At 43.1% G+C, this 19,601-nt stretch overlaps 1 protein-coding gene across 2 annotated transcripts in view; it reads left to right on the top strand.

Annotated features, from left to right (window-relative positions):
- Nucleotides 1–19,601, top strand: part of LOC125878966 (alpha-1,6-mannosylglycoprotein 6-beta-N-acetylglucosaminyltransferase B) — a 108,690-nt gene that overhangs the window by 42,404 nt on the left and 46,685 nt on the right. For both annotated transcript variants that reach the window (XM_049560513.1, XM_049560512.1), the window contains exon 8: nt 5,258–5,427. In XM_049560513.1, coding sequence (XP_049416470.1) covers nt 5,258–5,427 — 170 coding nt within the window. The remainder of the gene's footprint in view (nt 1–5,257; nt 5,428–19,601) is intronic.

The following is a 19,601-nucleotide window of genomic DNA, read 5'->3' as shown; positions in this document are numbered from 1 at the left end:
AAGATCAAGAACGCGGCGACGCAGCCCTGCCACGGCAGCCGCCCGCAAACAAATCAGTCTCCAGCGTGCCGCTGTCCAGCAACCTCAAATCTGTGGGGGAGGGGGGGGCGGACACGACTTGCGGCAGTATTTTGAATTTGAGTGCAGTAACTGTTTTGGCCACATTCTTACATACAGCGCATTTAACAAATGCCTGCCTTACCGACTGGAGTTGTGGGATTTGAAAAAAGAGCATCACTATAGACTGTATAATGTTGAATTCACACCAAATGTGATGGGAATTTTCACGTCACAATACTTGTGTGAGTTTGAATGCTAGAATATTTGCATTTACTTGCTTCATACGCTCATAGAACTTGCATCATATGCACATGAAATCTCTGAATCAATGAATGAACTTCCGCCAGTACATCTTCAGCATCATATGTCCCTCAAGGATCTCATTGCTGATTGGTTATCACGGTGCAAATCGGTTGCTAAAGTTAAGATTTTTCAACTCTCACGATTAAGCATATCATGCAAAAATTAAATTACTACTGCTGCTTCATTCGTGCTGCTTAAACCACGTATTTCTTGTCATATGCATCGTGTCCATTGCATTCATTGTGCCACCCAACTAGAATTCATGTCTAATCAAATCTTTACATTGACTTTACATGTAATTCACTTGTGTGAATTGTTTTATTTGCGCCCAGTGTGAATACAACTTTAAAATAATGGACGTAGCCATTGCGATGTAGGGCATTGGTTTGTGGACGTTCGTTTTGAAGCCTTGAGTTTGTCATTTTAGCCATCACCATCTTGGATTTGATTACTGGAGCCACTCTCCCAGTTTGTGGGTCACAGCCCCAAGTGCTCCAATTACTACTAGCACCACTGTTGCCTTTACTCCCCACATCTTTTCTAGCTCCTCTTTCAGCCCTTGGTATTTTTCGAGCTTCTTGCGTTCCTTCTTCCTGATGTTGCTTTCGCCCAGGATTGCTACATCTGTTACCAGTTGGTTAGCCGTCACTAGTTTGTCAGTCTGGATCAGGAAGTCCCACAAGATCTTAGCTCAGTCATTTTCAACCACCTTAGGAGGTGTCTTCGATTCTGACCTTGGGACTTCCAGCCCACTTGATTATGGCGTCCTATGTACACTGCTCCTGCCTGCGTCTTACACCCTGCTATTATGTGCTGAACTGTCTCAGGAGCATCTTTGCATATATATGTATGTGTATATATATATAAAACACAACCTTACCTGAGGCATGTCATGTTTTGCCTGAAGCCTCATTCAGCTCTGACATCTGCGCCACATGCCTGTCTGTAAAGCGTATCACGTTAATAAAGCACAGTGTCATTAGTTTTCACATCACAGTGAAGAGGCTGAGGACTGAAGATCTCATTTTCTCTAAATCGTTTAATTTAGAACATGTGGACAGCTCGCCACAAATCCCTCTGAAGCTGAGAAGTGGCTAAATTCTCTAAAAGCTTAAATGAAACACGAGGAATAAAAGACATTAATTTGTAGTGTTTTGCTTTTTGTAAACCAGCTGACAGTATCCTGGCATTCTGCGGTGTGTGTGTGTACGAGCGTGTGTGCGTGTGTGTGTGTGTGCGTGTGTGTGTGTATATGCAGTGTTGTTTTTCATCACTTTCTTTCATCGGCCAGTTTTGCAGTTGGATAAATCAAAGCCCGTTCTGTTAATGACAATTCACTGTTCCAAAATGCCTGCTTCTTCCCCACTGGGGAGAGGGCTTTGTTTACTGTAATGATGTGTTTGACAGTAATAGTTACTGTCCATTAAGCAGCAGGCTTGGCTGCCATCGCTGAAACACAGAGTGCTGTTAAGAAAACAGAAACAGAGAAATGTTTTATGGGCCATCTCTGGCCAACCTGTCTCTGTTTTTTCTGCTTCCTGTTCCATCCTGCTGTTCTTAGTCTGCACTGCGCTTCCAGTGTTTGAGTGAACAACCCATATTCATCTCCTCCTTCATTCTCTAATATTCCTTACTCGGTATCTATGTGATTGAGTTATGAATCATCGGTATTCGTGTGAGGCACAATGACTTGAACACGATGACGAACAAACATTCACCGGGGAAATGTGCACTGCTAACGTCATGTACTGTAAACATACCTGCAAATGTTGCTCAGTTCATTGAGATGCCGATACCGTCCCCACTCCTCAGTATCGCTGCTAATGACATACTGTCTGCCTGTGGCTCTTAAGCTACAGTGAAAGTTTGTTTACTTTGCCTGTGGTTCCCCTGCTGGTGCCAGTACAGGGAAATTTTTAACAGGAGTGAGACACTATTCGAGGGGGGAAACAGACTTCGACACTAGAGTTGTTTTCAGCCTTCCAGTTGCTGTCAGTCAAACACCTGCGAAAGAGATGACTGAATGTGATTTCATTTGGACTTTAGTTTTCTTAGAGTTTGCTCACAGTCTTTACTCTGTAAATTCCATAACTGGTATCATATAAGAACTGAGAAACGCTAGCATTGAGCCATTTCGAATTCAGTTTCATTTTAGAGTCATTGGGCAAAAATCCAATAATAACCTTTGAGCATTCTGTAAGTGGACCGAGAGAACTCTAGACTTCTGTCCCTCCTCTTGGCTCTGTTTTCAGACTTTAGAAAGTCTAATCTGTGACAGGAGGCTCTGGCCAATCACAGGTCATTTCAGAGAGACAGCATTCCTATTGGCTCTTCTACAAATGCAGACACGTGTGCACGTCCATTGGGTGAAAGCCTGATTCAGTGGTGGAGAATCCCACAGAGAAAGTTGCTCTCTATTCCTGCGTTGGCAAGCCAACAAAAGGAAGATGGACTTATTGAAAAGAGTCTGAAAGAGAGTCTAACAATAAACAAAATAAAACCTGTCAATATCAGCAAAGTGTTTTTGAGATGGAGAGAAAGTGTTTCGCCTTCTTCAAACTGGAATCAAAAGCCCATAGCTGCAGCTCAAAGTTTATCTTCATGTAGCTAATGTTAGATAGAGCCGTAAATCACTGTATGTTCTCCGTCTCACTCCTCGCTGCTACAGACTGCTTCACTGGGAGGAGAGTGGGCAGAGGCTCCAGAGATGGATCCCCAGTCAGTGGCCGCAGCAAAACAAACCCAGCTAAGACAAACACAACAGCTCCAAGCCCCTGCTGGATCAGCAAACTTTCTGTTACTGCCATTACACAAGTTAGGGGCCATACACATGCTTTTTTGCGCCCTCAAATTAATTGCTTTCAATGTAGACGCATGGCAGGCGTGCTCATACGCCAGAGCAGTGCTTCCTTGTCAGGGCACAACGGCTGTGCCCCGAGATAAACAGAGTTCAACCTCTGGAACGCAGCAGCACACACCACGTCTTGCGATGAGGAACAACCAATCACAGCCGACAGATTTCTCTCTCTTCTTCTGTAAATATTAGTCTGTTATGAATATGGAAAAGCTGATCAGGGCTGCCAGAGCTTTTCATCTGTCCCACAGATGATAGACCTACACATTTATAAACAGCACCTGGAAGAAGATCAGCTCTGCACTCAGGATTTCAGGTAAACAGGTTTTGATACAGTACTTGTTATAATTGCTTAGCATCCAGAGACACAGCCTACTGCTGTGCTCTTGAAAGCTGGCTCAAAGGGCCCGTACACATGCCGCATCTTTAGGCGTTACTTTTGTGTCTTTTTTGTGCCAGTTTTCAAGAGTGCAGCGGCAGGTTGTGTCTGCAGTTGCGAAGCAACCTTAACAAGCAGCCCTGCACTAAAATGATCAACTCTTCCATATTTACCACAGACAGATATTTATGGAAGAAGGGAAAGATATATGTCGGCTGTGATTGGTTGTTCCTCGTCACATGCTATGCGATGAATTTGAGAGCACAAGAAATGCAGCATGTGTATGGCCCCAAAAAAAAGGGCCCAAAAGGAGCGCCCAGCGCCTGACCTAGCAGTTTCCAGGCGGTTACATGCATGTGTACAGGCTTTTAGATCCTGCGCTGCCTCTGGCCACTAGCCTGCTGTGACACCTGGCACTAGGGGGTGCGCTGGCTGAATTTGAGCCGCTACAGTTGCCAGCCGCAGGTCCATTTGAGGAGCTGCTGCCCAGGCAGGGAGCAAGGCAGAGGAACAGTGGGGTGGCTAGCTGATTCTCGTCTCATTTGTGCTCTGATTAACAGAGAGAGAACGCCGGGTTGAATGAATTTGCTGCGCACAACACTTTGAAACACTTTGTTACTGCATGAAGCGTGTGCATATCCCATAGTTGTCTGGTGGGAGGGGCTTAGGACGGAGAGGGAAGAGGGGGGCCTGCTTTTGCTTTCCAGGTTTCTGCCTACCCCAGCTTCAAGTCTGAAAAGCACCCATTTAAAAACCAATTTAGCCCAGTCAGATACATCCTGGGCCAGCCAGTTAGACACAGGGAAAGTCTAGATGCTGATGTAACTTGACACTTCTCATAACCTCATTGACATTTCTTAAACCATCTTGATATAAAGTGAAACATGAATCTTGAGTTCTGTTCACGGACAGATTTTAGGGATAGTTCAGGGGAAATTTGGAAACACATCTGTCTTCGGTTTGCCAATTAGAAGACTAAGGGCAGCGTGACGACTGGTGTGTCTGTCCAGACAGATGCTGAAGGAGTTCATGTTGATGTCGACTGTAAGAGGAAACACCTCTTAACAAGCAACGGAATAAATGTGTGCTCTAGTAGAAGAATATAATTGAAAGTTTTTTTGAGACAAAAGTAATTGAGAGTAAAAATATTAAATGCTGCCATCTGTTTAAAAAACCCTCTAATTTCATTACATATTTAACAGCCTGGAAATTCCATCCTTCCCCATCAGCAATTAAAGCGCTCGTGTATCATTCTGCATATCAATTAGCCCTCGGCAGGTCAATTTTCATTTCAACTCTGTGCACAGCTGATTGTATTGCGTTGCGAGTTGCGTTGGTGTGACTACGCTGTCACTCCGCTTTCTCTCTTTCATTAGAGGCTCGATTGTATTTAAAAATTTGACACCATCGATCCATGCCAAATATCTGAATTTATTCATATGCGAATCCTTTTGAAGCATTTGTGAGAACTGCTCTCAAAAATCTCAGTTATTCACCACGCAGGAGTGGAGGGTGTCCGAATATGAAAACAAAAAAGTAATGGAAATAATGACTTGCTCTTTACAATAACAGTGCAGAAGTGGTTTAACAAAAACGCAAACACTGCATCAACAAAACTCATTTCTTGCTGTGATTTAACTGCTTTCCTTTTGGTGTTCCAGATTCTGGTTCATGTGGGCTTTCTGACAGAGGAGTCTGGGGATGTCTTCAGTCCCAAAGTGCTGAAGGGGGGTCCTCTGGGTGAGATGGTGCAATGGGCTGACATCCTCACAGCCCTCCATGTGCTGGGACACAACCTCAAGGTGTCGGTTTCTCTCAAGGAGCTGCACGGGTAAGCGTAGATCTGACTCTCTGATCCTATTATTTTCTCAAAGCTACAGGCAGAACTGCCGCAGTCAATGCACAGCACTCAGCTTTGTGTCTCTCATTCAAATTTAATGTGAGATTCTTTGGGGCAGGAATCATCTGCTGTTTAATGTTTTATTCTTTTTTAGCTTATTTGTTGAATGAAAATGCCTTATTGTCCATTGTGCTGCACGCTCTAGTAGTGATCGGCAACCCAATCGTGGCTTCACTGCCCACACACTGTTTTCGATCACCTTTGGCCACACACAGATAAGCTATCTCTCCCCCTTGCAGAGTGCTGTCTCAGCCCGAGGGCTTGACAGCATCTCTACAGTTTGTGCATCTCTTTCCTGCCGCAGCTCACCGACTACAGAGTGATAACGGGCTTGTCGCTCGTCATCACAAACAGAAGTGCTCATGCCAGTAGACACACACACACACACACACATACATATATATACACACTGTGCCTTCCAGTCAGACAGACCATATGGTTTCATCTACAAATGTAAGACTATTGATTGTCACGCCGGCAAGGTGCAATAAGAGGAGTTCAGACGGGTCCAGTTCTGCCATGGACATTTCCTCGACACCGTGATCTCGCAGAGCTGCTCCGGCTTCACGCTGGCTGCCCAGGAAAATAACTGTGTACAAGACGAGATTTGCTGTCGATTCTTTTCTGCCAGTGGGTGGTGTGAAGCGGGAGCAGACAGGCTGATGGTAATGCGCGCGCTTGTTATTGAGCACTGTATCCATTGCTGTGGGGAAGAGGTAAGGGCATTGATGAGTTAGAGCTGCCCTTTGATCTTAAATTTCAGGCTGTGAAGAAAAGCCGCTTTGATAAGAACAGGCCCGGGAGATCAGTGAGGTGGGGAAGATGCCGCAGTGGGAAAGCTTCAGCTCGCCTTGCCATTATTTACCCCACTAATTGGTGTCACGGTGTATTGAATCACTGCTGTCTGTCTCCATTGGGAATATACCATCAGAAATGTTTTAAGAACTGCACAATACTCACAAAGAGACATCAGCCAAGGCTACGGGTAATACTTTCCAGCGGATGAATAAAGTCCATATCTGTGTATGTGTGCATATGGGTTTTTATGCCACAGCATGGCCAGACTTTATCGAGAGATTTTATTAGTATATGTACTTTTATATAAGAGTGCAGTGCTATTCCATTAGGGCTGATATTGGTCCCTATTCATCACGAAATTAAATGTTCAGCCTAAGAGAAAATATAATGGAAGGTCAAAATTGAAGCCAAGTGGATTTATCAGGCTCGGCTATTATAATACTATTCCCTCTCCCCACCAAACACAACCCAGTGTACACATCCCACTCTCTTTTATGGCCGTCTTAAATTGGCCAGTTAATGGCAGATGCTGAACATCCATAAATCCCCATTCTGTGACTATTAATGAATAGAAAAAGGCAACATTTCTCTCCATCCCTTACTCTCCCACATGCTATCAAATTGACAGATCGTTATGTGGGCTGTGCTTCCACAGATTCCCTCAGGCTTGTCTCTATTTACATTTCCTGCTCTTCACTCTCCCCACCCAGGCTTCGGAGAGGAGCTTAATATTGCTGAATGGCCTGCTGTGGTTCTTAAAGTGGACAGGATTGTTGATATGTTTAGCGTTTTCGCCGACAGACAGATTAGCCACAACGGGAGCTTGGTTTCGGCGGGAGTCAAGCTGTTGGTTTGCATCACATAATTGCCTCTAATTGGCAACATTCGGGCTCTCTGGTGGTTTCACTGAGTAGTCACTTTGGCTGGCATCTTCCCTTTGCTGTCCTGCTTAGACAAATCGGCGATGCTCACACATCCCCCCCTTCAGCCAGACTCTTTTCTCGACAAGATCCTGCAGATGCTCCACTGAGGTGCCATCTCTGAACAAAGACGTTCGGTCTTTTCTCTTACCACACGCTGCAAAATGTTCACAGGGGACCATTTTGGGGTAGTGCGGTTGTGATTGTGATTACTATACAGCTGCATTTACAGATTTTTTTTCCTAACAAGGTTTAATGTTTTACAAAGAGTAAATTCAGACATATCAGACTGCATGTCCGTGTAAATCAGACACATTTTATCCAGAAACAGTGACTCATGTCTTCCTGATAACTGATGACTCACCTGTTGCTGCTGGTAGAGTCAGAACTGTTTTTCATTGTGGCATCAGCTCTGCCTTTTGGTCTAACAGTAATGCAGAACCTTCCCATCAATGGACAGCAACAAATCGTAAATGGAGAGCCCTCCTAATCAGTAAACAGAATATGAAAATCATCGTTATCAGATAATATGTCAACAATCAGTCAAGATAAAGCTAGGTTATCAGCCAAGTAGGCCTGAGTGCACAGCAGCAACACGGGGAGATCAGTCATTTCAATTAAAAACCTGCAGACATCCTGTCTCATATCAGCACTTGTCCTCCAGTTGTCTCCAGCACCACATCTTCTCTTCCCGCTACCTCAGGACACAGTCATCCACCCTCCTCCACAATAGCAAAGGGGTTTCTTACCAGCTTGTGGTCTCCTCTAACTGCCTGAGGAATTACAAATTTAGATATATTCTGTTCTACACTACAGTATGCTGATCATCATATCTATGTACGGGAAACTTCCCAGACTCCCCTGACGCTGTATTGGTCATGGTGGCAGTTCAAATATGATGTTAAAATTAATAATATATAAACATTTTTTAGGCTCATGTCTTGTGAGGCCCCTAAAGGCTTGCACTAAAGTGTCACTGGCTGTTTTGGTGTCAGTCAGCTGGTCAGTCCACACTATGTAACAAATTTTGGGGTAGCAGCCATGCATATATTTGTACAGACATTCAAGGTTCTCAGCGAACTTGGTCTCACTCCAAAGTCGTTGAAATCTAACAGTAGAGCAGTGACTTGCAGCGTCAGACATCAATGGAAAAAGCTGTCCTTTCACGTTGGCATGATACGCGGTCGGTTGTCGTTATTGTTTAATTACACCCAGCAGTGACAGGGGAAAACGAGGTAGGACAACAATGAAAGTTAAAGCAGTGAAAGTCTGTGTAGGGGAGGGTGGGTGGGAGTGGTGGTGGATGAGTCCTGGCAATCACCGACTTTCACCCAGGAAGCTGTGTTTGGGTTCGCTTCCCGTAAGATCACAAAGCCAAACCCTTTTCTTTTTTCCTGAACTCAACCACGTGTTTTTGTTGCCTTAACCTAAACCTGTGTGTATTGGCTAAACGTAACCACATGCATTTGCTGTTGAAGGACAAAAGACCTACTGGATTAGTTACCATGACATTTGGTACACATATTTGCTTCCCTTTAAGCATTTTAAAAACTTTAGTGATCCCCTGACTTTACATCAAGGGCCATCAGGTCAAAGCTTGAATTCATTTAACACTGTGGTTTGTGAACAAAGACCTCCAAAATGAACATTCCTATCAGACTCAGCTGTACTTAGTATTTAGTGCAAATTAGCAAATTCTAGGATGTTAACCTGCTACACTTTAAGGGTAAAAAGATAAATATTAGTGTGAGCATATTAGCATTTAGCTTGAAGCTAAAGTACAGCTCATTAGAGCTACAAACATGGATGTTGACTCTTAAACTTATTACACATCATTAAGCATTTTTTTCATGCAATTAATTTGTACATCACTGTTTTTCTGAATGTTTTTATCATGAGTACTTCACACCAAACTTGAATACCATGCAGCAAAAAAGCTTTGTAATATTTCTGAGCTATAGCACAGGAAATAATGAGGAATATGACACAAAAACATGGCGTCTCCGTAGTTCAAACCAAGATGGCAAACTATTTCTCCTTTCCATCATGACAGAGGCAAGGCATACAAAATCCAGTCTTTTTATTCTTTCCTTTCACAGTAAAAGCTCTAGACATGTACTGTACACTGCATACTGTTTACCAGAGGCAACTTAAATTCACTCACAATATTTAGCTAAAGGGAAATGCAATAAAATAGCTTACAGGAGCTTAGGTCATACGAAAACATGCCTCAGACAGACTGCCAGCTGCTCCTCTGGGTCAGTAGGATAGTTGTCGCAAATTCGCATCACACTCACAAATCTAATTATTTGTAGTGTGGTAGTTTATAGTGTTACAACTGTTGCAAATTCACATCAATTGTTTATTAGTCACGCCCCCGAAATGTAAAGGCCTTTAGCCTCGTTAATCTATGATAATAGGCTATGAAACTGAAACCACTACTCTCTAATTTACTCATACATCCTAAGGCACATGTTTCACTGTAGGTCTGATTCAGCAGTATCAACCACTGTATAATCTTTTAGACAATGGTAATCTTATTTGTTTTCAACTTACATCTCACTTTGAAATGGACTTCATGTTAAAACATACACATTTTAAGATGTAGCCATTTTCTGTAATATGAGTTTGAGTCATTCTCTGTGTGCAGTCTTAAACTGACAGCATTATATATAAAAAGAGAAATGGTAGGAGTGTAGACTTGAAAAACTTGCTGACAGGAAGTTCGGCCATGAAGAGAACAAAAAGATGCATGTAAAGGGAGAGAGCTAGTAGCAGAATAACAAGAGAAGAAGAACAGTCCTGGGTTTATTGTGACCGAGGTGGCTGTGACATCACCGCTGTCAGTAACACTGGGCGCTCGTCTCACACTGAGGGGAGGGCCTTTACAGCCCTATGGCGGTTTGCAGAGTGGCAAAGACAGCTGTCACTTCCGCTTGGGACTCTCATCCTCTCCCAGAGCGACACGGGTAATTAGCCAGCGACAGAGCATGGCGTCTCAACACCTGAGGAGCAGTGGATGGGGGGAGGATGGTGTGAGAAAACAGAGGAGGGTGAGAATAAGTAGGGGCAGAGGAGGCTGCAGCTTGTCAGGTTTTGCGATATCTGTCAGCAGAGTGAGGAACTAATGTACGCACACGCTGCCACCCTGCAGAGTTGTGATGCAGAGATGGTTCTCACACTCTCTCTGCCTTCTCTGTCTTACTCATGCTGCTATAATTTTACTGTTTTTACTTACTATTGTATCTCAAGCCCTGGTTGAACATAATCTGAGTGCTGCTGTGTGAAACAATGGCGGTTCTATATCAGATACATTTCGTGGCCTTCACTTGACAGAGCACATTAACACATGCACCAAGTAATTTCACCTTCTTTCGCCTTGCAAACATACAGACGTGTCTAAATTGTGTGATCGGTAACCCCAAGAAATGATTCAACTCTTTTCAAACCAGGGGTCAATCGTGTCTGTAATACTCCAGCCTGAGCAGTGGAAGTAATGACAGGCATGTGCAGGGCGTTCTGAAGTGTATAAAACTTGAAATCAAAGCTGTCTTTTTCCCTCAAAGCTCCAACAAAGAGCCTTATTATGCTGCCAGTCTCAGGTTGTGCCTTTCCATAAGTGCTGATGCTCTCTCGCCCTGCAGCCTTCTGATTGATGTGCCTTTGTTTTCATGTTCTGAGATGAAAAGCAAAAACAGCAGCATTGATAAAAATAGCCAGTGTAGGCCATCAGTGAGATAACGTCATCGGGGTTTGTCTGCAGCACAGTGTTGTGTGGTGACTAATTGAGGTTAGCAGTGCAGTGATTTTGTGATGTTCTTTAATACTGACTACAAGTAGGCTTTGGTGATAATTATCATGGTATTACAGTACACCGGGGTATTTAGAAATCCAGACAGTATGATTTTCAAATAGAGATGCCCATCTTTTCATTAAATAGAGATGCTGTAACCAAGATGTATTGTATGTAATGCACATCATGCACCACCAGAGGTCAGTGTGGTGGAACAGGCAGTTGGGTGGTGGGGATAACGTTGTAGGTCAGCAACGGCAAAGAGAGACCACAGAGAAAACAGCTTATTTTGACATCTAATTCAGTGAATTAAGGTTTTATTTCGACCAATCAGAGTTGGTGATTGTTGGAACAGTGAACTAACAATCTAGACGACTAATTTAGACAGTTTTGGGGGTTTTAAATTGTTTCTGTTGAGTTTGAAATAAGTGTGGTATACATTGAGTTAACAAGGCAATTGGGCTAATGTTATTAGTCTTGGTTAGCTGAAAGAGAAAAACTTGAATTCAGAAGGTGTATGGTTGAGTTTCTTTGTTTAAAAAGAAAAGTATGTATAAGAATATAACCTTCCTTGACATGTTGTGTTTATTTTGTTTATGTATTTAACTGAAAAAGCTAAGAGAGCTTGTGGAATTTGACAAATTTGCCGCTGGGTGAGGATTTATACAATTATTTATACACATTTTGGGGGGGTTCTCTGAACTTCTGTAAAACTTCAATTACAGGCCTCGTCCCAATTAAATGCCCTGTCCCTTTTACTAGCCAAACATGGCTACACATTTTGACAATTAAAACCCCTGTCTCAATTAAACACCTGGTCTGGTTGCCAAGAAGTTAATTTTTTAAATAAAAGTTCTTCAGATACATATAAGCAGGTTATTGGCTACCTCAAATTATGTGTCCATTCCTTGTCCATTGCTCGATTGTTAATTTCAGTGATTTAAGGCAATAATAGCCCGGGCTATTAGTTGAAGTTTAAAGGGAAATTTCGGTTTATTTCAACCTGTCTCCTATCGTCCTAAATTTGTTTCAAGTGACTAGTGACATAAAAATAATAGTTAGCATGTTAGCCGTTAGCGTAGATACAGCTGGGGCGCATAGTAGCGTCAGACCTGTTAAAACGTAAGTGAACGGGCATACTTCAAGTGCAAAGTTAGTCCACTAAACAAGCTTTTTTTCCACAAAGACTGCCTCATGATAAATGTCAGAGAACATATAGAAAATGACATGTAAACGTGTTGTCTTACCTTACCGGTGTGCTGTCATGTTTGTTTACCATTTAGCTCTGCTTTCCAAAGTGCGGCCAAAATATTGTGAGAACAAGCAGCGATCTCATACCGTGCCTGAAATCTCGCGATAACAAGCAGCAACAGCTGGAAGGCAGAACCGGACTGTAGCCTGAAAAGTTCATTCATTTATTTTATGAAATATTTATAGACTAATGGTAAAACAAACATGGCAGCACACCGGTAAGGTAAGACAACACGTTTACATGTCATTTTCTATATGTTCTCTGACATTTATCCTAACGATACGAGGCTGTCTTTGTGGGAAAAAAGCTTGTTTAGTGGACTAACTTTGCGCTTGAAGGATGCCCGTTCACTTACGTTTTAACAGGTCTGACGCTACTATGCACCCCGGCTGTATCTAGGCTAACGGCTAACATGCTAACTATTATTTTTATGTCACTAGTCACTTGAAACAAATTTAGGACGATAGGAGACAGGTTGAAATAAACCGAAATTTCTCTTTAATGCTATATACTTTTGTTGTCTCTTTCTCCTCCTCTCTGGCAGTCATCTCTTTGAGCTGCATCAGTGTCCTCAGTCTTTCTTTTGTTGGGTCCCTTGTCTCTCTTGCCTCAACACTCTTCTTTTTCTTTCCCTGCTGACTGAGGAATAGCATCTATAAATGAAAAAGTTTGCTCCGGCCAGTGGCTGTTGCCTAGTTGTGACTCGACTGTTTTCACAAACTTTCTCACTTTACAGCTAAACAGTACACTCAAATATGTTTCTGAAAACATCTGAGGTGAGAAATAGTCAATGCAGTAGCAGAGTCTTGCTTCATATTTGATCATCGCTGTCAAATATGTTTCTGAAAACATCTGAGGTGAGAAATAGTCAATGCAGTAGCAGAGTCTTGCTTCATATTTGATCATCGCTGCTTAGTTTGACAGTTTGACCGCATATTAGCAGTGACTGGCGTGATTTACAGCTGCGTTAGAGACTCCTCGGCAAATAACAAATGCCATTAGGAGCACAACAAGGAGCAAAAGGAACATTTTTTTCTGTCCCAAATATGACAGTAAGGCTCAGTATTTTTAATACAGATTCCCTACACACATGAAATTGTTATACTTTCTGCAGCATAAGGACTTTGTTTATCTCAGTTTAAGAAAATGAGATCCTCTTGTGATCTTGACAGCTCAGAAAGTGCTTCCAGAGTAGGTGAAGAGAAAAATGGGGAGAGAACACAAATGAGCTGCTGATTTTGCACTTCACTCCCTCTTAATAAAAAAAGAGGTTTAGAATCAGAACAGAACCTAGATGTATGTATTACTGATGTTTTTACTCATGAATGCAGATAAATTCCTCTGGTAACTCTTGATGCCTGTGTGCTGTGATAGTGACCATTTTCACATGCTGTTTGAACATGAATTTTGAGCCAGATCCTGCACATCAAAGTGGGACATCAGCTGTATCTGATCACAACAGCATCAACATCTGAGTTTTCCTCTCCTCCTGTTTTTCTGGAGTCTCAAGTGGTCGATTAGCATGCCAGCCTCTGTTCCCTCTGGCAGGCCGGCTTTCACACACAGTGGCACATCGACTTTCCTCTCTGCCCATGTCATTCCCTTCACACTGGGAGTCCTGCAGCATTCAGTAAACCCCTTGCCCACAGCCTCAGCTCCTCATATGGGCCTGGATATCTGCCACAGCCAATTCCCCTCACTGTTGGACATATGCACCCTTCCTTTAAGAAGCAATGCAGTGTGACTATGGAGTCTCTAACACTCTTTTGTCTCTCGGGCGCTCTCCCTTTCCCCCACACTGGAGAGTTGCCATGGTGCCAGTGGCTAGCTGTGAAACAGAGAAATTGTGCCCGATGGTGGTTGTCAAGTGGTGTCAGGAAATTTGTGCAAGTCTTGCACCTTTGTTCTTCTTTTTGAAGTCTTTTTCTTTAGGAATCCTTCCCTCACAACTTATTTCTCCTCTCTGAAGTCTGAGCAGGTCATTAAAACACACATTTGTTTTCTGTAGCAATCCAATTAACGCTTCTGCAAACCACAGATATGTTGATTTGTTATTTTGTACTGGATACTTTGAAACTTTACATTTCTAAACAATGCTGTTGTGAGGGTGGGGTTATATTTAGGCACACAAACCACTTGGTTATGGTTAGGAAAATATTATATTTTGGCTTAAAACACCCACGTTTGATGGCAAAAAAGCTGGTGGAAAAGCGGGGACAAGTGGGTGAAACACACCCAGGTTCGCTGTCTCAAAGGCGGGTGAGAAACACTACAGTGTGCTGGAAAAAAACACCTAGGTTCAGTGCTACGAACACTGGTGCAAACACCTCGAAGGGGGTCTCCAAAAAACGACTGGTGTCATTTTTTGTTTCAAACAGCAGTGATCCGTAGCTTGGTAGACGTCTTATCACCCACCGCCCTGTCCATCTCCTAATGACAAAGTCAACTAATATACACTACTTAAAAAAAGATAACGGGGCACCAATGGCTGACCTGCCAATTCTGGTGTTCTCTGGCAAATGCCAATCGAGCTGCACAGTGCTGGGCTGTGAGCACAGGTCCCACTAGAGGGCGTCAGGCCCTCATGCCACCCTCATGGAGTCTGTTTCTGACAGTTTGGTCAGAAACATGCACACGAGTAGCCTGCTGGAGGTCATTTTGTAAGGCTCTGGCAGTGCTCCTCCTCCTCCTCCTTACACAAAGGAGCAGATACTGGTCCTGCTGCTGGGTTGATGCCTTTCTATGGCCCTGTCCAGCTCTCCTCGTCTAACTACTGATCTCCTGGTATCTCCTCCATGCTCTTGAGACTGTGCAGGGAGACACAGAAAACTGGACAAACTGGACTACCTGAGCAACCTGAGGTGTGAATGTGAGTGTGAATGATTGTCTGTCTCTATGTGTCAGCCCTGTGATAGTCTGGTGACCTGTCCAAAGTTTTCTTCTCCAACATATGAAATGTACAAATGTAATATATTCATGGTTTGCAGAAATGTACAGTGCCAACATTTCCTTCTGGCATCTGGGCTGTGTTTAGAGCCCACTTTCATACTGTGTTTGGATGAAAAATAAAAGATAAATTTATCCTACTGACAATTCCTGCCTGTGTATCCAGAGCCTGATACAGCTCACGCCTCTGTGCCAACTTCAGTGTCGTCCAAAACTTGTTAAAAACACATTTAGAAACATAAAGTTGCACACAGTGACATAATCCTTCATTACGATGGACCAGCCAGTGTGATTTATTCTGAAACAGCTCTGTAATTGCATTTCCAGTATTTGAAGAGCGGCTGTGCCTCGTAGACTTCACTAAGCACACTCATGGATGTGTTTATGCTGCTGAAAGGGATGAACTACATTTGCCATGTTCATCACAGTAAAGCGAGATGTCGCCGTTATGTAACGGTATGGCTCTTTTATGTGTTTTTAACAGTTTTTGGTGACAGTAGAGCTGTAAATCATGCAGGCATGGGCTGCATTAGGCTGCACAGACAGTACTTGTTAGTTGATACATTTCATTGCTTGCTGTGGTCTTTTCCTGGGATTTGTTGATAATGATAAAAAAGGATAAAATAATGCCAGCCTTATCTTTTAATCTTGTGTGCATGTGCTTCTGTGAAGGAGATAAAGAGAGAACGAGAGATAGAGTTGTTTGTGCCTGCTTGTGTATGCATGCTGTACTGTAAATGTGTGTGTGCTCATGTGTTACAGTATGTGTGTGTACTCCCATTTGCACACTCCCGGCTCCTTAATGCACTTTAATCCCTTTACTCTTCCCTTAAAGTTTGCCTGGATTTGCATATATCCAATTAAACCTCTGAGCAGCAGAGGCTTCAGTGGATCTGTGAGGAGCGGAGTCACGTACGATTCTGCACTCAGTCACTGTAATACATCTGCTCGCACATTTTAATGCCCGTCAGCATTAAACTATGAGAGGCCACACAGGCTATAATTCAAACTTAAATTCACACACACATAGTAGTAAAAGCACACACATAATTTGTACTACATACACACTACTGGTGAGTGAAACCGCACACAATTAAAAGAATACACAATCACATATATACATGCACAGCCACATTTGCATGTATCACATAATGCATCTTTAGCGAATGAGTTTGACCTGCGTATATAAGAGCTATTTAAGTGTGATGTGTGAAAACTATAGGGCTGCCTACGGTTGACCAATAGCACTAATGAACCTTCATTAATATAGGCCTATATTTTATCTACAAGTGCACGTCACACACTGAGCGAGCCGCCTGTTAATGACGCTGTGGGCTAATGGGCATGTAGCTACTTCCATGTTTCAGATGATACGTCATGTTTGTAGTCGACCAATGAAGATGAGTTTACATATAACCTTGGGTTCATCCTTCACCTTCTCAAAATGATCCCACACTTTGGATTTCCTGCCCGGCATGTTATTAACTAGCCTGTGGAATAACCGCAGGTACCAGCCCTGGAAATTAACCTGACTCCTGTCTGACTGCTGAGCGTGGACACTTCCTGTGTCTGTCCTTTCAAATTAAATTCCCACATGGTCCAGTCATGGACCTCCTAAGAGAGTTACACGTTTGTTTGTTTGTTTGTTTGTTTGTTTGTGTCTTTTCCCGCAACTAAGCGACAAATGAAATCTTGCCGACTAATGTCCTCCCTGGTCGACTAACGTTTGGTCGACCATAAGGGGGGAGCCCTTGAAAGTTAATATTAGTGCTTTTAGTTATGCTAGCGGCAAGATTCTCAGTCCACCACTTTGGTTGGTACTGAAATATCTCAATAATTAGATAGACTGCCATGAACTTTGGTACAGACATCTATGTAACCCTCATAATGACTTGTAAAAATGTGGAGATCCAGCTCTTAAACTTTAAATTTGATTGAATTGAATGCCTTTATTGGAATTTGGAGCGTTACTCCACCATGATGCATACAATAAATACAATAAATAAATACAAATTAAAAGAGCAATAATGAAATAAAGTGCAGGTGTTGATGTGCAAGAGGTGGCAATGAGTGGACTGAATTTGTTTGTTTAGTGAAGTTATTGCATGTGGGAAGAAGCTATTTGTGAATCTGGTGGTTCTGGATTTGATGGACCTATAACAACTACCAGAGGGTAACAGTTTGAACAGGCGGTGGCCGGGATGTGTACTGTCCTTCATGATGTTATTGGCTCTTGAGAGAGTGTGGCTGTTTGCAGTGAGTGACAGAGATGGGAGAGGGCAACCAGTGACTTTTTGTCTGCAACAGAACACCCAGCAAACCACACAGAAATACAATATGGGTGGATGCTCTCCCTTGACACTAGCAGTATCCTCAGGAAGTGCAGGCGCTGCTGTGCCTTTTTGACAACTGCCGTGGTGTCAGTTGACCATGAGAAAGAGTCCGGGATACAGAGAAATTTTAATGAATGCACTCTCTCCACGCACTCCCCATTTACAGCATTGCATTGATGCAGCAGATTTAAATGTTATAACCAAGAACTGCACTGGTGTAAACTGACACTGTCTCATAATCAAAGATACATGGAAATCATTTCAGTTTTTGGCCAAATTAAAGTACAGTGAATTTTACTGAGCCCAATAGACTGATCAATTTTCTAACCTTAGTTCTATTAGCTGTAAAATACCAGTCCTACTTGTACATGTACGTGTACCTCGATTAGATGATTCCCAGTCTTTACCAATACTTTACACATCATACTTTTTTTATTATTATTCTCATCAGTGTCTGGAATGTCCGTAACTTTCGATAAGTTTCAACAAAGAGATAAAACAAATGCAGGTGCACAAATCTTTGTCCGAGCCTCCTTCAATCAGTGACACCTGTGTTTACAGGCATGAGTTTAAGGCCCAATCCAAATACCCCCCTTGACCACTACCCCTTAGCCCATTAGCCCTCAAAATGAAGCAACGAGGGGTAGGGGTTGAAATCTTTCCCTAGGATTTGGGACACCACTCACTACGTCATCGCGTCGGTTACATTCGGGAACTGCCCATTGGTCCGACATCCCATTGTTCCGACCATATTAAATCCATTGTTCCGAAGTCCCGTTGTTTCAAAATCATCATGATGCAGGTAAGGGTTAAGGTCTGGTTAGATTTAGACACAAAAACCACTTGGTTAGGGTCAGGAAAAGATCATGGTGTGGGTTAAAATGATAAAGAAAGTGACAAACACATAAGCCGTGAGCCTGCTTCACCTCAAGCCTTTCCACGCTGACCCAGAGCCAGTTGCGGTGCACCATCAAGGTAGAAATACGCCCGCCAGGAGCTGTTCAGCACCCCGGACCTTCGGACTAATGGGATGTCGGACCAATGGGCTGTCGGACCAATGACATGGATCCGTTACATTCACGCATACGTAACTATTTTAAACAGGAATCCGCGAGCCATCTACATTACGAGGTGGCATTGTTATACTAGCTGGCATGTTATCGTAATTTGAACAATCCGACAATTTTGCAGAACAGGACAGATGACAGACGCCAGATAGTGCGAGCTAGCTAGCTAGCTAACAAGCAACCTGATGACAGTAATGTTAGCTAGCTGGCTAGCTTTTGGTCAGCTCCAATCTAGACATCGTGAATAGCAATAAAAACTTTTTTCCCCGTCTCTTGCTCGGTGGTAGCCATGGCAACGTGTACCCCTCGCAGGCAAGTCAGCATCTGAAATCCCTCGCTCCGAAGGGCTAGTTTCATATCCACTACCCCTCGTTATGCCCCCTACCCCAACACGCAAAAAGGAATTGGGACACCCCTACCCCTCGCGGGAACGCTCAAATCTAGGGGTAGGGCCAAGGGGTAGGGCTGGGGGGGGGGGGGGGGGGATTGGGAAGGGCCCTTAATCTTTATTTGCCTTCCTCAGCCAGTGGCATACACCACCTGGTGGCGTGATGGGATATTACATTTGAACCCAATTTAACGTATGGCACCAGCAGCATAAAACGGATTTCAGAAAACCAGGGCCAAGCATAAAACACAATTCAAAGTGGTAACCTTATCATCTGAATGAATTACAGAGCATTTCATATGCAGGTAAAGGTCAACTAGATTATTAATACAGTGAACTAATAGAATATGCTATTGAATGTAATTTATAGAAATCTTTTTTAGACCAGTATGAGGAAATGGACCAGAGAACACAAACGTTCAGTGGTTCAGTGAAAGTATGGACGACCTTGCAGATAAAACTAAAATATATTCATGCTCCTATTTTCTGCATCGCCATCTCAGCGCATCTGAGTCCTCATGGCCATGGTTTGATGTACTGTAACTGCATGGCTTTATTCAGTAGCATAACTATGGAATGTTATAGCTCCACAAATCTGCATATACAAA

The sequence above is a fragment of the Epinephelus fuscoguttatus genome, linkage group LG19 (genome assembly GCF_011397635.1).
Source record: "Epinephelus fuscoguttatus linkage group LG19, E.fuscoguttatus.final_Chr_v1".
Classification (NCBI taxonomy): domain Eukaryota; kingdom Metazoa; phylum Chordata; class Actinopteri; order Perciformes; family Serranidae; genus Epinephelus; species Epinephelus fuscoguttatus.
The sequence above is the reverse complement of the archived record's forward strand: the minus strand, read 5'-3'. Positions and strand labels throughout refer to the sequence as shown.